Source organism: Chelmon rostratus, chromosome 3, assembly GCF_017976325.1.
Source record: "Chelmon rostratus isolate fCheRos1 chromosome 3, fCheRos1.pri, whole genome shotgun sequence".
Taxonomy (NCBI): domain Eukaryota; kingdom Metazoa; phylum Chordata; class Actinopteri; order Chaetodontiformes; family Chaetodontidae; genus Chelmon; species Chelmon rostratus.
In genome coordinates this window covers 6,047,770-6,065,221 of record NC_055660.1, presented here as the reverse complement: position 1 = coordinate 6,065,221, position 17,452 = coordinate 6,047,770, and the positions used below count along the sequence as shown (strand labels likewise).

Genomic DNA, 17,452 nt, shown 5'->3' with positions numbered 1-17,452 from the left:
TACACTGATTATACCTCACAATAATCAAAATTATTGCTACTGACCTTTTTCCTGCCTGGGTGTAGGACATATTACCACATGTATCATCACCGTTCACACAAACACAATTACTCACGCAGGCAGCATTACTGCATCTTGTTGCGCAGTATCCATATTAAATTACCATGTAATAAAAGTAATGTATTTTCTCGTTGTTTCATGTGCGTGTGTGTGTTTGTTTGTGTGTGTGTTTCAGTATCTTGGGGATGCATCTGTTCGGCTGTAAATTCGGTTTGCGACAAGACAGTGGAGACACTTTACCTGACAGAAAAAACTTTGACTCTCTGCTCTGGGCGACTGTCACTGTGTTTCAGGTCAGACAAACACACCAACATGCACTCTCTTTTACACAAATATGAACATACAGATGCATTTCAGCATGCAAACATACAAATATTTAATTTAGAGGAATTTCCCCGTCGATGTAATGCAATTTTTAAATTAATTGGGATGACATTCAAACTGCAGCTGCTGCTGTCCCCAATAGTAGCACTGATGATCTTCTCCATTATTTCATTTGCTCCAAGTGCTCACGCTCGACTTTTCAACAAAAAATAAAAACTCTCCCAGTGGGCAGGTAAGATACGCTTCACAAGCAGAGGGGGAGGAAGAGTAATGAAACATGCACTCCACAGGAGCTCATTTAACACTGATGAGCATCATTACTGGCACTGAGATATTAAAGGAGGAATCCGCCCTTATTATTCCTCCTATTGTCCTTACAGCAGCCACTAGCAATGTAGGTCGCATTTCTGGTCCATTTTCTGTTTGATGTGTATTTTTCTTATCTCCTCATACGTTTGACTTCTACCACCTCTCTCTCTCCACATCTCCTCCCATCTGCAGATTCTCACCCAGGAGGACTGGAATGCGGTACTCTATAATGGGATGGCCTCCACCTCGCCGTTGGCTGCCCTCTATTTTGTAGCCCTCATGACCTTTGGCAACTACGTCCTCTTCAACTTGCTTGTAGCCATTTTGGTTGAGGGCTTTCAAGCCGAAGTAAGGGCAAAGATGCACTTTTATTTGAGCTACTTAGAGAACGAGGCAGAGAGAACGAGACTAATTGAGCTCTGTTGTGCTGATGATACCAAAGCTGCTTACAAGAGAATAATCTCTACCATCCTGCCTGTGTGGTTTCCACCCTCTCTCTCTTTATCCGTCACTCTTTTTCTTTCTTTCTTTCTCAGTTGTCCTCTCTTCCTCTATCTCTATCTCTCTTTCTATCCGTTATTTTCTCTTTCTCTATACCATTCTTTCTGGCTGACACACACATGCACACACACATAATACTCTCCAGGGTAGGGATGTGTTTGATATCGCCTGCCATTCACAGCTGGTGAGCTTTTGTTGTTTAGTTTTCATCTTTTATCTCCAGCATCAGAGAGCACTCTCTCTCTCTCTCTCTCTCTCTCTCTCTCTCTCTCTCTCTCACACACACACACACAAATACCCTTTGCCAAAGCCGTCTGCCTCCATCTTTCTGGCGTGAATTTTAATTAAATTCAGTAAAGCTTTATTGGCGTGACTACAGGAGATCGCTGCCAAAGCCATGCACATAACTCAACTAGAGAACACTGGAGATCCCCTCCGCCCGTCTGCCTCCCGCTCTTTGTTCCTAAGTCTTCCCCCTTGACTTGCTCATATTTTTCCGTTTTACAACAGTCTACAGACAGTGAGAAAAGGCAGATGATGATGATGAAGATTATGACAATAGTGGTGATCCCAGTGCTGCGTGTGTGTGTTTTCAGGGCGACGCCAACAGGTCTGAGACAGATGAGGACAGACAGTCGCTCTCGTACGAGGATGAAGAGAAGTTGAGAGAGCTTTACGCTGCAGGTACAAACTCTTAGATCTACTTTAGAACTGGGCAGCGTGGAAGTGAAGCAGAAGTGGGTCCTGTTGTTGTTTTGTTCACCTCTTCTATTGGTTATAATAACGTTGTACTCACAAAGTTAATTGCTGATATTGCTTGGGATATGCAGCGACATCTGTAAACAGTCAGATGATCACACTGGTTTTAAACAAACCTTCAGGTTAACCAAACTCGTATTGAAGAGAAAACAAACACAAACTGTTAAATTATTACCCAAACTGTCTAAACATCACTCATAATTTACAGACCAGCTTCTTGGCTTAACAGTACCGTACTTGACGTAGTTTTATATTGCATGTGGTTTTCCTTTATTTTGAAGGAACCCAAAAAATTCTGTAAAATGTTCTATTTTATTCTTTTTTTTTTGTAAAATCTTAATTAATTCAAAAACGGCTGCATGTCCCAGTTTCGCTATATTTAAAAGATATAGATCTGGAAGCTGTTTTCTAAGATTGCTATCTAGTCTGCCAAGGATTAGTACTGTCAACTGTTAAACTGTTTGTAGTTATTCATGAGTTTTTAAAATTTTCATTCCCTAAGAATTTATAATGGTAATGTCTAAACTGCCTTTTTAAAACTTCATTATGCCAATAAATTCTAATACATAAAAACTGCACTTCAGGTCCTCAGATTAACAAAAAAATAAAATACTCTTGTCATGACCTCTGTGTCCTCAATGTGTCTACAGCCTTGATCATAACCAATTCAAATAATGGCTGAAAATATGAAAACACAGTTATGAAGTTGTCAGTAAAAATAGTTGGGTCTCGCTGTATGTGTGCACAGAGCTCAAGATCCAGGCCATGATGCTGAGCCCCAATGGTCTCTTGAATCCAAAAGCCTCCATGCCCCTCCCTCCTCCTCCTCCTCTGCCGGTCATCACACACACCGCAGCCACGCCCACCATAAACTCCAGCCAGTCTCGCCGGGCGAGTGCCGCTTCCATGGACATCAACAGCATTGAGCAGAGGTCACCGGTGAGCCTTGGGTGCATGCTTTTACAGACAGTATATTATCACCACATTAACTAACAGTCATAAAGCTGATTTACAGAAGCACTCAAACAGAGTGACAGCGAGTGTAACCTGTGCAGTGCAGGGAAACATGCCATGCACTGCTGCTCTTTTCAGCCGTCGCTGCATGTTAATTGGTGGCACGCAGCTGTCAGTGTTGGCGCTCTCTCTCTGTTAGGATCTGTTTGTGTTGTTCACATTTTGGATTTCCTTGGAACCATTTCAATTTGATCTTTTTTTGAAAATTAATGACTGGGTTTAGATCTGTTTCAGTTCGGGCCCAACATTTTGAAGAACTCCAGCACGCACTATGCATTTGAATTACAGCCCTCTGCAGTCGGCAGGCGTCTGTTGCTGTTGTTTCAGAGCTGTCGTTCCTGATCAAAATGAGAACCACAGTTTTCTCCACTCAGAGCTGACATCAGGTTTTCTCCCACGATTCTTAGGAACACGTAAGCCTTGCCTCCAGCTGTGGAGGGCAATGAGGCTTTTATGATGTTTCAGGTGTTTATACGAACTTGCTACTGTTTTGACAGTCATCATGTTCTTTGAATCCAGTTTCACACAGCACACTTGTTTTTACATGTAAGCATAGCATTTTTGTCAGAACTCGAGGTGGATACATTGATTTGTTCTTCCTCACCATCACTGGATGTGCGACTGAGACATTTTTGGTCTTCCTAAAACTCTTTTTATATTTTTTACGTTTTTTACTCTCACACACGTTGAATTTATATACATCAAGTAACACTCACTTGTCATTTGTTGATGTAGCTTAGGCAGAGGATAGGAGCATTTGTTCTGATGCAATGGATCTCCCTGCTAATACAAACATGGCAGAATAATGCCAGAAAGTGGGATTGCATTGCAGCCTGATTCGAGATTGTGATCATAATGCGATGAATTCTACAGCCCTGGTGTTTGTCCTCATGTGCAGGTACGATGAAATAAAAACGTTGCTCCACAGCACCGATACTGAGTAAAACTTCCACAGGGCACCTTTACTCTGTGAAGAATTAAATCTTTATGTGCACTTGAAAAATCAGTCTGAAAATCCCACTCGCTGTTACTGTTGTTTGCAGTTGCAATCTTCACAGTATCTGTGGGACAGCGGGCCAGAGAGCCGCCGCTCCAGCTGGACCAGCATCGGCCGAGCCCCCAGCCTCCACAGGAAGAGCCAGTCGGGGGAGATGGAGTCCCTGCTGTCTGACACACACTCAAGCTCCAACCTCAGCAGCAGGGAGCAATCTCTGGACCAGCCGGAGTACCTACAGGTGCCCGTGCTCCACCCGCCTGACTGCAATGGCACCACTTTTCACCTTCCTGACCACTGCTACGACGATGCCCCCCTGACCACGCATTGCCACAGCGATCAGGAGGAGGATGAGACTGAGGAGGTGCGGCTCCCTGCATTTGTGTTATTATATATTTATTTACCCGGATGAAAAAAAAAACAGACCTTAGGCTGTTGAAGAGGTTCCTGTTCAAAAGCATTTTGATTGTGTTGTTATTTCAGATAAAACAAGTTAATGAAAGAGCTAGTTTAGGCGTAATGAAAAGCTCAGAAACTGCTGCTGCTAATTATCTTGTGAAAGCAACCAACCTTAGTGACCTTACACACTTATGCGCAGGGTGTCAAAAATACTGGAAACATTGTTTAAAAAGCCTCTGAGGTGTTTGTGAATTTTTCTGTACACGTACTGATACAACCTAAGGTCACTGTTTTCCACTGAGCAAAGTAATATTTCAGTTTCGTTCTAGATTATAAGAACATGAACATGAACATGATTTTGGAGTGTAGATTGTGATTCAGAAAATGAAGCAATGATGCCAAAAAAGTAAGTGTGCTTGTGTGTGTGTCTGTGTTCCCTCCAGAGTTTATGTAAGAAGCTGAAGAAGATGCTGGAGCCATATGAGCCTCAGTGGTGCCTGGAGCATGAAGAGTGGTCTCTCTATCTGTTCGCTCCAAACAATCGGTAAATGCACACTACGCAGACACACACACAGACACACATATACACACAGCCCCTGATATCCTTCTGAGTGGTCTGCGTGGCTTAAACCACAACATGTGTGAAAATTCACAGTGAAAGTGTGAAGGATAAAGCCGGGGTTAGTAACACAATTCTAACTTTTATCAATTAAATCTGTCCAAGTGAAAACATACACATGACGCAGACAAATGCAGGGATGGAAGCGATGTGTGATGAGTACAGATCATGTGATAAATAAAAGACATGATGACGCACTCTCTCTTTTTCTCTCTTTAGGTTCAGGTTGTGGTGTCAGAGGGTCATAGGTCACAAGATGTTTGATCACATTATCCTCCTCTTCATCTTCCTTAACTGTATCACCATTGCCCTGGAGAGACCTGACATACAGGCCCACAGCATGGTAACACACACACACACAAACATACGCATTCACATTCCCTAGCATCATTAAAACAAGATGTTGGCTCCTAACCTAAATTTAACGGTTATAATGGTACTATTCAAACAGCCCTTTGAGGAAGCCATGCCTTCCAACACGTTCACTCTGTCAAGGTTTAAAACTGAATATCAGTCCTCACAGAGATAGAAGTACAAGATCACACACACACATACACATGCACAAACACACGCACACAACACAACACAAGCTGTCGACTACAGCGGAGTTCATCTGCTTGTTGCTGATGTAAGAGCGGTTTGGGAGTCATTATAAGGACACGTGCTGTTCTCAGTGTGTTTTTATTATGTTTCTACTACAGTTGTAATGGATTTGTTTTCAGCTCATTATGTAACACGTCGCAGTTAGTTTGAGCCCAGAATCAAAGCTGAAGCTGCTGGGACACGAAACCCTTAAATTGAGGAATGTGCTGCTCTGTGTGTGTCTGCACACTCTTACCTTTATATGTGTGTGTGTGTGTGTGTGTGTGTGTGTGTGTGTGTGTGTGTGTGTGTGTGTGACAGGAGCGGGTGTTCCTCAGTGTGTCCAATTACATCTTCACTGTGATCTTCGTGGGTGAAATGATGATCAAGGTAACCATAACAAGACACGTTTTCTGAATTAAAACTTCACTTTCTGACTTCACAGTCATTTTCTCATCTTTAAGGGCAATTTTCTCCATGGGTGGGGACGATTGCTTTCAGTCTAATTTTCTACCTCATATTATTTTACTATTTGAGTAATTTTTGCTGAATGTGTGTGTGTCTGTGTGTGTGCGTCAAGGTGGTAGCTATGGGCCTGTACTTTGGACACGGTGTGTACCTGCAGAGCAGCTGGAATATCTTAGACGGGCTGCTGGTGTTTGTGTCTCTGGTGGACATCCTGGTCTCTATCGCATCAGCGGGTGGTAATCGAATCTTAGGAATCCTCCGTGTGCTCCGCCTGCTCCGCACACTGCGACCACTCAGGTGGGAGTACAGGAGATTTTTTCTTGTGTTTACTCCATTAATATTATCTGGTGTACTTATGTAGCATGACCGTGAATGTGCGTTTGTGTGTTGCAGAGTGATAAGTCGAGCTCCTGGTCTAAAACTGGTGGTCGAGACTCTGATCACGTCGCTCAGACCCATCGGGAACATTGTCCTCATCTGCTGTGCTTTTTTCATCGTGTTTGGAATTCTGGGAGTCCAGGTAAACATTTATACTGTGTGTTCCCTGTTCATCCTCTGTTGGTTGAAGATAATCCTCGTTATTTTTTGTTTTTTTGCAGATTTTCTGTCAGTCTAAGCTTATTTTCACCTGGTTTTATGTACCCAAATATCCTAAGCTTGTGTTTTCTGCTGCAAGAAGACACTGATCACCGTGGTTTAAAATAAATGAGGCACAGCCCAGAAAATGCTTCAGGTAATAAAAAGTGAAGGAGAAAAATTCGGAGGAAATGCAAATGAGCTGCTGATTATGCACCGGAGTCTCTGGAAGTAATTAAAAAAACAATGGTTCAACTGCAGAGGGATTGTGCTGAGAATGTTATTTTTAATTAAATTTAAATGTATTTTTGTATTACTAATTTTGTTGATTAATGAAATGAACATTTATTTTAGGTGATTTTTGTCGGTTTTTTTAATACATAAACTGATAAATTAGACTTTTTAATAACTAGCCCCAGTTGTATATATAATATATATACAACTGGGGCTAGTATAAAAGGAAGGATCAATAAGATTATCATATTATAAAACAGGGGTTTCCAATCTCTGCACCGGGACCCCCATGGGGTCCCAAGATATATCTGAAGGGTCCCAAATAAATTAAAGGTGTAAGAAAGAAAAATATATTTCTCTCACAAAAAAATGCTTATTTTATTACTGCATTTGACCAGTAATTGCTTTCATTTCACCAGGCCCTAAAATCCTTACCTACAATAGCATTTTTTAAATGTTTATTTAAATTGTGTTTTTGTCCACTTTCCTCCTTTAGAGTATGTGCTCGTCTCCATTTTTGCAAACATTCCTGCAAATATTCAAATGAATGCTTGCACAGGAAATGATGCTTGATAAATGCTGATTCTAATATTAATACACAAGCATATATTTCTCAAAAACACACTACCACTGGATTATGCTCTAATGAGAAAACTCCACACTGAAGTGTGTCTGTGCTTGTAATGAGTGAGGCAGAGTGGACCAGATGGTACTTGGATATTTCGGCTGGAACATACAGTCAGCATCTTGGCGGTCGCATAGTAATTTACTGTATACGTCTTTTCTTGCTCTGTGAAGCTGTGTTGATATTACCTTGAGTTTACAGTGTTCTCGTATGTTTTCATATTTGTGTGCACACATCTGTCTGTGTATGCAGCTGTTTAAAGGGAAGTTCTTCTACTGTGACGGGCTCGATGTGAGTAACATCACCAATAAAACCCAGTGTTTGGAGGCAGGACACCGCTGGGCTCGACGGAAATACAACTTTGACAACCTGGGACAGGTTTGTCACACACATGTTCACACACACACACACACACACACACACACACAGGACTGACACCCTCTCTTACAAACTGAGTGACAACATGACGCTGATTTATATGTGTCTCACTCTTCCAGGCGCTGATGTCTCTGTTTGTGCTGTCCTGTAAAGATGGCTGGGTCAGCATCATGTATGATGGCCTGGATGCTGTTGGAGTAGACCAGCAGGTGAAGACACACACACACACACACACACATTCGCAGAGGAGTAGAGAGGTTGTGGGAAGTAAAAAATGAATATCAGGGAGACATACAGACCATTCAGCCAGTGTATATTGTATTTCACTGTGTTTTGATTCTGTTTTGTGTCAGTCTCAGGGACCATTTGATCTTGTTTGTTTCAAGCAGAAAGGGGAAATATTTCAGGAGAGAAGGAAGGTGTACAGAAAGAAAAAAGGCAGACAGATAAATAGATGTGAGTTGACAGTGCTTGCAGTTCCACTGCTGACTCAGGATTTACATTGTCTCCTTGTTTATGCTCTCTCGTCTTCTTCCTCTCCACCCCTCCTCACCCTCTTTCGTCACTCTTTGGTCCTCCTCTTTTTTCCTTTTTGTCCCCGTGCTACCTCTGCTCCACTCTTCCCTCCATTTTCTCCCTCTGACTCTATACAGCCAATAAGAAACAACAACCCTTGGATGCTGCTGTTTTTCATCTCTTTCCTCCTCATCGTCAGCTTCTTTGTGCTCAACATGTTTGTGGGCGTGGTGGTGGAGAACTTTCACAAGTGTCGCCAACAGCAGGAGGAGGAGGAGGCGCGGCTGAGGGAGGAGAAACGACAGAGGCGGTTGGAGAAGAGGAGGAGAAGTGAGAGAGCGTGGGGGATTGGGGGGGCTGGTGCAAGGCATACAGTATATGGTCAAAAGTATGTGGACACCTGAACATTACACCCATGTGGGATTTTTGAACATGTTATTCTAAATCCATTGGCATTTATGTGATGCTGTAGCAGCCTCCACTCTACTAGGGGGGGCGTTCCACAAGATTTTGGAAACTGGCTGCAGGTTTTTGCTCCCATCCAGCCAGAACAGCATTACTCCAAGTGTCCAATTCGTTCTGGCTTGTGGTTGCTAAACAGACCATTTAAAGACTCTGAAATGCTTCCAATGGATAAGAGTGATGGAGATGTGTTGGAGCTGTGGCACAACCAGACGCAATGCAGCTTCGCCCAGTGTTGGTGAGGTCTGGTGGTGATGTTGGGGGATAAGGCCCCACACTGTTGGCATTCCAGTTCATCCCAAAGGTGTCGGATGGTGTGCAGGCCAGTCAGATTCTTGTACACCAACCTAGAAAACCATTTCATTTATGCACGTGGCTTTGTGCACCAGGACTTGTCATGTTGAAACAGGCGGAGGTGAAAGCACACTATTGTTTCAACTATCATTGAAATCTGCAGCATTAATATTTCTTTATACATCCGAGACCAAACATACTGAAGTGGACGGGTCCATATACTTGCAGCGGTATACTGTAGATGTAATACTACACACACACATGATAAACCTCCTTTTTCTGCATACATACTGTATGAGAACATGCATAATTTCTGTCCATAACATTCTCAGAATCACACTTACCACTACTGCACACACACACACACACACACACACACACACACACACACACACACACACACACACACACATCTCTCTCTTGCTCTGCCTCATTTCTGTCTCATTCCATCCTTCTCTCTCCGCAGTGTAATCTCTCGTAGTGCTTTCCTCTTAGTCCGTTAACTGTCTGGCAGCAGACAGCGAGGGTTTCTGCCCAAAGACACCTTGAGGTGCCATGGAGTGTGTGCGTGTGCGTGATGGATAGGACCGTATTCCTGAGGTGGCACTTTTAGTCTGTACACACACACACATATGCACACTCGCACACACAGCAGTGCGCCACTTGGCACCCACTTCGTCAGTGACTTCATAGCTCACATTACGCTTTTCTCTCAGACGCATTTTAATGGCCGTGCTTGTGCGTGAGTGTGTGTGTGTGTTGACGTGTATTACTCACATTGTAGGGCCATAAATCTGTTGACACAGTCACATTGTGGAGGCTCACCTTCCTTATGGGGACAAAACACATGTCTCCATAATGTAAATCTTTAAATTTTAGGGTAAGGACTTGGGTTTAGGTTAAGGTTGGGGTTAGTCAAGTAATGGTTATGGTTAGAGCTAGGATAAGCCTCCAGGAATATAATATAAGCAAACGTAATGTCCTCTGAAATGATGGAAACATGACTCCCTGTGTGTGTGTGTGTGTGTGTGTGTGTGTGTGTGTGTGTGTGTGTGTGTGTGTGTGACACGCAGGGGCCCAGGAGAAGCCGTATTACGCTGACTACTCCCCACTGCGTCGATCCATCCACACCGTGTGCACCAGCAACTACCTGGATCTTTTCATCACCATCATCATCTTCACAAACCTCCTCACCATGAGCATGGAGCACTACAACCAGCCTCGGGTAACCATGGCAACACCTTCTACCACCTGCCCTAGAACCATAGTAATGAAGCGGTATGCGGTGGTACAATACAGCTACAGTGGTTTTTGAAATATGTGTCTGTGTATCCTGCAGTACTTCGAGGAGATACTGAAGTACTGCAATTATGTCTTCACGGTGGTTTTTGTCATCGAGGCGATTCTCAAACTAATTGCTTTTGGCCTGCGCCGCTTTTTCAAAGAGAGGTATTCAGGCTCTCACATGAATACAAAGACACTCACAAACATGCAGCTTTCATCCTTAGAAAAACTGAAATTGCGTGTATGTGTGTGTGTGTGCCAAGATGGAACCAGCTGGACCTCGCCATCGTGCTGTTGTCCATCATGGGAATCACTCTGGAGGAAATAGACCTGAATGCTTCCCTCCCCATCAACCCCACCATCATACGCATCATGAGAGTCCTAAGGATAACAAGAGGTACACACACAGCGACGCACGAACACAAAAACACACAAATGATATGTGGCTGATAAGAGTTGACACATTGCGATGTTTCAGTGCTGAAGCTGTTGAAGATGGCTACAGGAATGAGAGCTCTGTTGGACACAGTGATTCAAGCTCTGCCTCAGGTAAGAGGCAGCACCGACACCATAAAATATATGATGTCTCTTTAACTGCTAGCCTGGTTTCCAGATCTGAAGAAATGCAGACAGCTTGTTTTATTAGCGATTTATTAGGGCTGGCACTGACTGCCCCCACATGATTTACTAACATAGCCGATTCCCCCAACGGACCGTTTAGTGTTAAACCAAATGACACCAAGTAACCACCAAACAAGCATGAAGACATCTTCATGTTTAGCTAAAGGCTAATAGATGATTCTTAAACTTATCAGTGTGGCTGATAAATCACCAATTAAATCATGACTTCCCGGCTGCTTTGGTGCGCTTGTTTTGCTACTGGGTATCTGTGAGAAGATAAAATATGAAGCAGAGAGTCAAGTCTGAAGGCTTATCACACATTAAGACACCATACAGCACTTTATTCTCCTTTGAGGCAGGATTGTAAAACTATGTCAAGTTATCACAGCAGCAGTATTTTTCTTCTCTGTTTCGATGCTTGTGAGGGGAAGAGTAGAATTAGCACAATAATACAAGCGACACACAACCAAATATACTACCAGGTGTAGATAATTGCTCATATCTGATTGGCCAAAGCATATCCTGATCACTTTGCTCTGTGATGTGACAAAAGAGATTTATAGGGCCTGATTCGAGTTGCTATATTTCTACCTGTCTCATTGAGGATGCTGCATTTTTGATGCAGTTCCATTGTAGTTGTGTGTGAGTAGTTTGTGGTTTGGCTCCAGCGAAGGCTATTCGCTGGATGACTATGTCATGAAATGTAAAGATAATCATGGTTTTGGAGGGTAAAGCCGAGTGATGAGGTGTGATATTCATGGTTTTGAGCGAAATATCTCCACAGCTATTGGATAGACTGGCAAGAAATTTGTTTATATCCCATCAGGACAGATTGTTGTATTTCTATGATCTGTGACTGTGACTTTTCATCTAGCACCATCATAAGGTCAGAAATGTAATTTCTCCATAGTTTATTTTTGTTTATGAATAAATTCCTGCAAAACTAATGACATCATCCTCAGATGTATTGTGTCAAATGCTAATAAGTAAATATTAACACACTAAACTATGTGCCAAACATTACTACAAGCCACTAATGTGGCTGTAGACTCCTAGACTGAACATGAAATAAGTGAACAGGGATTAGGGAATTACAGAATGGTGGACCAGGATGATGACACTGGTGTGGGGAAAGATCTATCATAGCTCATATCATGGCTCCTGGGCTTAGTGAACCCCCCCCCCCCACTGGCTGGTGCAGGGTAAGTGAGAACCAGCAGGTATGCAAGTAGACATTTATTAACTGGTGGTCCTGCTCCTGAGTGCAGCTAAATTATATCCATTTTAGATCACATGCCTTGTAGATCCCACATTGATCTACGCTTGTGTTCCAGCAAACACAGTAGGAATCTGTAGTGCAGCAAAATACCCATGATCCTTCACTGCCTTCCCACCCACAAATAATGCCAATTGTCTTTGAAGTGACAGATCATTGCTGGGGATTGAACCCAGGTCTTTGCAGTGCTGTCTGAGTGTTTTCCCCTGCACTTCATCAGTAGGTTTATCCATAATCTAATTAGACATCACCAAACCTTCTTCCATGGGGGAAAGCAAGCCAAGTACCTGTAGATTGCTTTATGTTTAGAATAAACAGGCATGTTTGTGATTCATGAGGACTGGATCCAGGCTATGAAAGCGCACCTTGGAAATCTGAGACATGATTCAACTCCAGGTATCATGATGGCTCCTGATAGTTTTTACGATGTAGTAAACATCAATGTAGTAAGGCTTCTCTGTCTCTGGCCTCTTTCTCTCTGTTTGCATGTTTGCGTCTCTCTCGATGTATACTGTACATGTCTTTTTTTCTGTGTATCATATACTGTATATATCTGTGTGTGCGTGTAATATGTCTGTCTAGGTGGGGAATCTGGGTCTGCTCTTCATGTTGCTGTTCTTCATCTATGCAGCTCTGGGAGTTGAGCTCTTTGGAAAACTGGGTTAGTGTGTGTGTGTGTGCATGCATGCACGTGTGAGGGTGTGTGCGCGCGAGCACGTGCGTGTGTGCATGCGTAGAAATCGGTGCTGATGTGCGTGTGCGTGTGTGAATGTGCGCCTCAGCTGACACTGGTGAGATATCCGTGGATTACGTAACATGCATAAATTTTGTTGTGTTACATACATTAATTATGTCAATTTAGAATCAGTGTTCTAATCTACACGCAGTTCTCTTTCTTCTCTCCCTTCGCCTTCCTCTCTCACAGTTACTGCCTCTAACGCTCTTTTCCTCTTTTCATCCTCTTTCAGAGTGTTCGGACGAGAACCCATGTGAGGGTCTTAGTCGCCACGCTACCTTTGACAACTTTGGCATGGCTTTCCTCACACTCTTCAGGGTGTCTACCGGGGACAACTGGAATGGGATTATGAAGGTTATCTTTCTTTCTCTCCTCTGCTCTGTGGGAGTTTTTAAGAAGATGGAGGGATGGCAAAGTCCATGTTTGTGTCTGTGCATATGAGTGTGTCTCAAAGTACCGGTTATGAGACAGGCGTTGCCAAAAGAAGAGAGCACATCACTGTTTTTATGACAGACTAAGAGCTGCTGACAGAGTGGAAGGAGGGTGTATTATTCTTCTGTGACAGTCTTTTCACACTCAGAGCAACATCTCCTTCTGTTGGAGAAGAGAGGAAGTACACTGTAGGGCATTAATATATATGTGTATCACCTTACATCCCGTTATCTATTATCAGTTTTCTTCATTTATGCATAATCTCTATATTCTTCTATCACCCTCGTCATCCAGGACACGTTGCGAGAGTGTCGCCCACAGGATCGCCACTGCCTCACCTACCTGCCCCTGATCTCTCCCGTTTACTTCGTCACCTTTGTCCTAACGGCTCAGTTCGTGCTGGTCAACGTGGTGGTAGCCGTTCTGATGAAGCACCTGGAGGACAGTAACAAGGAGGCACAGCTGGAGGAGATGGAGGAGAGGGAAGAGAGGAGGGAGAGAGAGAGGGAGAGGGAGGAGGCCAACCGCCGCCTCAGCACTGCGTCTGTTAGCGGAGACCTGGGGCCAAATGTGGACACACCTGCACAGGTAACGGACGGAGAGCGTGTTCATATTTCTGCATGTGTGAGAGGGAAGGGAGTGGAGGTGACAATAACGATGACAGCGGTGATGATCTCATTTGGCAGGTGCAGGTTGAGGATGAGGAGTGTTCCCATGGCAACCTACTGAGCATGGGACGCATGCTGTCTCTCCCTAGCGACAGTTACGTTCAGCCACTCAGATGCTCCCCTTATCCTCCCATTGGCCATGAGGCCTACTCCGGCTACAGCTACTCAGGTAATTTGGTTGTTTATAGCCATTTAAATTAAGGAACAGTTTATACTCTGCTGTAAGCTCTGATTGCTGTAAAGATTATTGCTTCCATAAATAGTGTAGAAGGCAGTTGAGATGTGATGTGGCACAGCGAGAGGTGCTGTTATTATAGACCTTATTATTATGAGGGAAATGTTTTTTGTTTTAATATTAGAGACAAATTGGTGGGACTAGTGTACAAAGTGCATGGGTGACCTTTTTTCCACTGCTGCTGGTCCCATCCCACCCTTAGTTTTTCCACACTTGGTGGGAACTTAAAATAGGTTGTTTAAAACAGCAGATTTATCAAATCAAAACAGTGTAACACAGGTTGTGAATTCTATTTACATGCATTTTGATCAGAGAACAAACAGAAAGTAATGTACAGAGTGAGGAGATAAGCCCAAAAAAAGGATTTAAGCATTATCTGAAATAACAATACTCTATCATTCCCAAAGATATGCTGTATGTAGTCCAGGTTCACTGGTTGACACTGACTTTTTAAACATCTTGTTCAGGACAAATCCAATGAACAGACCAAAAAACAGAATCTTTCTTCATAGAGGTCACAAATTTGCACTTTGATTTGTAGTTGTTTCACTGTAATCTGAGTAAATACTATTCAAACTGGAGTTGTGTTTGCGGGGGTCTATTTTCAGCTGTGGATTAATACATGCCGAGTGCTCCTGTGAGTATTTACAACAGCTGGATGGGCTGAGTGAACCCTGAGTCAAACTTAACTACAGTGTTTACGTTCATGGTAATAAAAGAACATTCACTGATGTGTTAAAGAGAATAGTTTATGTAGATAGATGGAGATCTATGGCTTAGAGGAAACTGCAATCCATTCAGTTTTTTTTACATCAGTGTGTCTGTATGATCTTTGCCACATTGTTTTCTGCAGGCTCCATGTCATCTCTGGGCTCCAGTGGAGGCAGCTCACTGCTGCAGGTTCCAGGAGCTCTGCCAGTCATCAGCCACGCTTCACTGAGGTCTGGACGCAGCTCGAGGCCAAAGATCTGCCTCAGCACCTCACAGAGTATCGACAGATACTCCCTACACAGGCTCAGTCCAGCTGACAGTATAGACGGATACAGGTTTAGCCCGGTTCACAGAATAAACAGACACAGACTCAACTCAGCCCACAGTATCGATGGGTACAAGTTCAGCCCGGCCCGTCGACTAAACAGACACAGACTCAGCTCCGCTCACAGTATGGATGGATACAGGCTCAATCCAGACCACAGCACAGACAGACCTAAACTCATGTCCAGCCACAGTATAGACAGACATTCCTCACTCAGACTGAGTCCCACCTACAGTGCCAGCGGACGTCCTTTTCATTGGCTCAGTCCTGAAGACAGTTTAGACAGAAACAAGCTGAGTCCCTCCTATGTTCCAGATAGTTCAGCCCTGAAGAGGCCATCGTCCTTCCGCACTGCAAGCAGACAGTTACGGAGACAGGTGTGTTACTTTCACCTCTTCTTCTTCTCTTCTTTTCTCTGGTAGTAGTAGAGACATCAGTCTGGATAATGTAGCTTTCACAATGATGTATGCAGACTTCACGATGACTTTGATGGATGGAGTTAGCTAATTGATTTTCATACTATATGGACATGAATGGAAATGAATTGATGCCTGGAATGACAGGAGAAATACACCCAGAGACCTGGAACGGCAAAATTGTGAAATCTTTAGCTCTGATGAGAGAGGAATATGTGATTTGTAGTTAGCTGTACTAAATGGGCTAAAACATCCAACTGATGGGTTTTTTTTAAAGCTCTATGAGGAAGAAGCGATTGCTTCATGATGAGTATGGACATGAGCAATGATTACAGTGGCCAAAAACTCTTTAAATGCAGTTGAAGACCTGGTCTGTTGTGTGCTGGATAATGAACTCTGACAAAATTGTACTTCTGCACAGGAGGTGATGGTTTTTATGATTGAAAAATGTTGCGACTATTCTGCATTTGTGTTTTGATCCAAGGTGATCTGTGTGCACTATTGTTTACCTTTGCTGCATTTGCTGCCAATACTGATCCGCTGCTATTGCCAAATTATTTTTCTTGTATAACCAGACACATAATTAAAATTGTGTTGTGTCTGCAGGAGGCTGTGCGCTGTGACTCTCTGGATCAGAGCGGTTCAGCTGACGATCTGGCAGAGCCTCACCTCACTGTGCCCGCCATCTCTTCCACACCGCCACGCCAGCGATCGTCCAGTGTACACACACTGAAATATACACACCCCCAGAGGGTCATCTCATGCAGGAGCCACAGCCGGAGCCACAGTGAAACCACTGGGCAAGAACATGTACCTGAGCAGGCCATCTGTGGCTCGCAGCCAGAAGCAGATGTCGAGAAGAGGCCTGTCAGCCCGCAGAGCCTGTCCAGTCTGAAGGTCCCCAGCGGTGAATCCACCCTATCAGTGCCGCTCTGTAGCTCCAGATCGGCCAGCCCTGGCCCCGGCTCTGACCCCGGCCCCCAGTTAGACGACACAGATGAGGAAGTCAGCCGCATTAACAGTTCTGTTCACACACACTCACACACACAGCTTCCTCCCAGCCCATCACACAAAAGCAGACACCTCTCCCCGAGCCCCGGGGAGACCAGGAGCCGCCTCAGTCAATCAGCGTCTCCAGTGTCGGACAGGAACAGGAAACAGAGGATGAGTCCACCGCCAGGAGAGGAGCCGGTAACTATGGCAACCCAGCTGATGGACAGCAGTGTCGAGCTAAGAAGGCGGACTCTGTCATTTGATGCCACGACCCTCTCGCCTAATCAACCAGAGGGAAGTTCTGTGGACGACTAAACAAACTCAGTGAGGCTGGATTGGTTATTCTCTGAAGTGGAGGAGCCTGATGTGCTGCTGAAGCACACCAGAGGGGCGGGAACCGCAATCCAAAACAGGAGGCATACCTGTGTCCTGTTTTGGGCCCCACCCCTCACCTCGTCCCGTCCAATCACAAGATTTTCACAGGGTGTTTGAGCAGAACTCTGTCAGACTGTGTGTATGAGAGTGTGTGTGTGTGTGTTCAAAGACCCTTTGTGCTGTTTGCACACAAGATGCACACAAGAAGACGTTTCCTTTACTTCTATCATAGTCCTAGCTTTAGTTCAGACATAGTAGTCACTGCC

At 44.0% G+C, this 17,452-nt stretch overlaps 1 protein-coding gene across 1 annotated transcript in view; it reads left to right on the top strand.

Moving 5' to 3' along the window:
* Window positions 1-17,126, top strand: part of cacna1hb (calcium channel, voltage-dependent, T type, alpha 1H subunit b) — a 39,044-nt gene extending 21,918 nt beyond the window's left edge. Inside the window, exons 13-35 of the mRNA XM_041933013.1 lie at window positions 236-353; window positions 886-1,041; window positions 1,791-1,878; window positions 2,702-2,892; window positions 4,011-4,325; window positions 4,804-4,904; window positions 5,199-5,322; window positions 5,883-5,951; window positions 6,142-6,326; window positions 6,423-6,549; window positions 7,717-7,842; window positions 7,962-8,051; window positions 8,496-8,688; window positions 10,188-10,339; window positions 10,454-10,563; window positions 10,662-10,795; window positions 10,877-10,947; window positions 12,878-12,956; window positions 13,264-13,385; window positions 13,758-14,051; window positions 14,150-14,300; window positions 15,220-15,779; window positions 16,425-17,126. Of these exons, the coding sequence (XP_041788947.1) occupies window positions 236-353; window positions 886-1,041; window positions 1,791-1,878; window positions 2,702-2,892; window positions 4,011-4,325; window positions 4,804-4,904; window positions 5,199-5,322; window positions 5,883-5,951; window positions 6,142-6,326; window positions 6,423-6,549; window positions 7,717-7,842; window positions 7,962-8,051; window positions 8,496-8,688; window positions 10,188-10,339; window positions 10,454-10,563; window positions 10,662-10,795; window positions 10,877-10,947; window positions 12,878-12,956; window positions 13,264-13,385; window positions 13,758-14,051; window positions 14,150-14,300; window positions 15,220-15,779; window positions 16,425-17,126 (4,258 nt within the window). The remainder of the gene's footprint in view (window positions 1-235; window positions 354-885; window positions 1,042-1,790; window positions 1,879-2,701; window positions 2,893-4,010; window positions 4,326-4,803; window positions 4,905-5,198; window positions 5,323-5,882; window positions 5,952-6,141; window positions 6,327-6,422; window positions 6,550-7,716; window positions 7,843-7,961; window positions 8,052-8,495; window positions 8,689-10,187; window positions 10,340-10,453; window positions 10,564-10,661; window positions 10,796-10,876; window positions 10,948-12,877; window positions 12,957-13,263; window positions 13,386-13,757; window positions 14,052-14,149; window positions 14,301-15,219; window positions 15,780-16,424) is intronic.
* The last annotated feature ends 326 nt before the right edge of the window (window positions 17,127-17,452 follow it).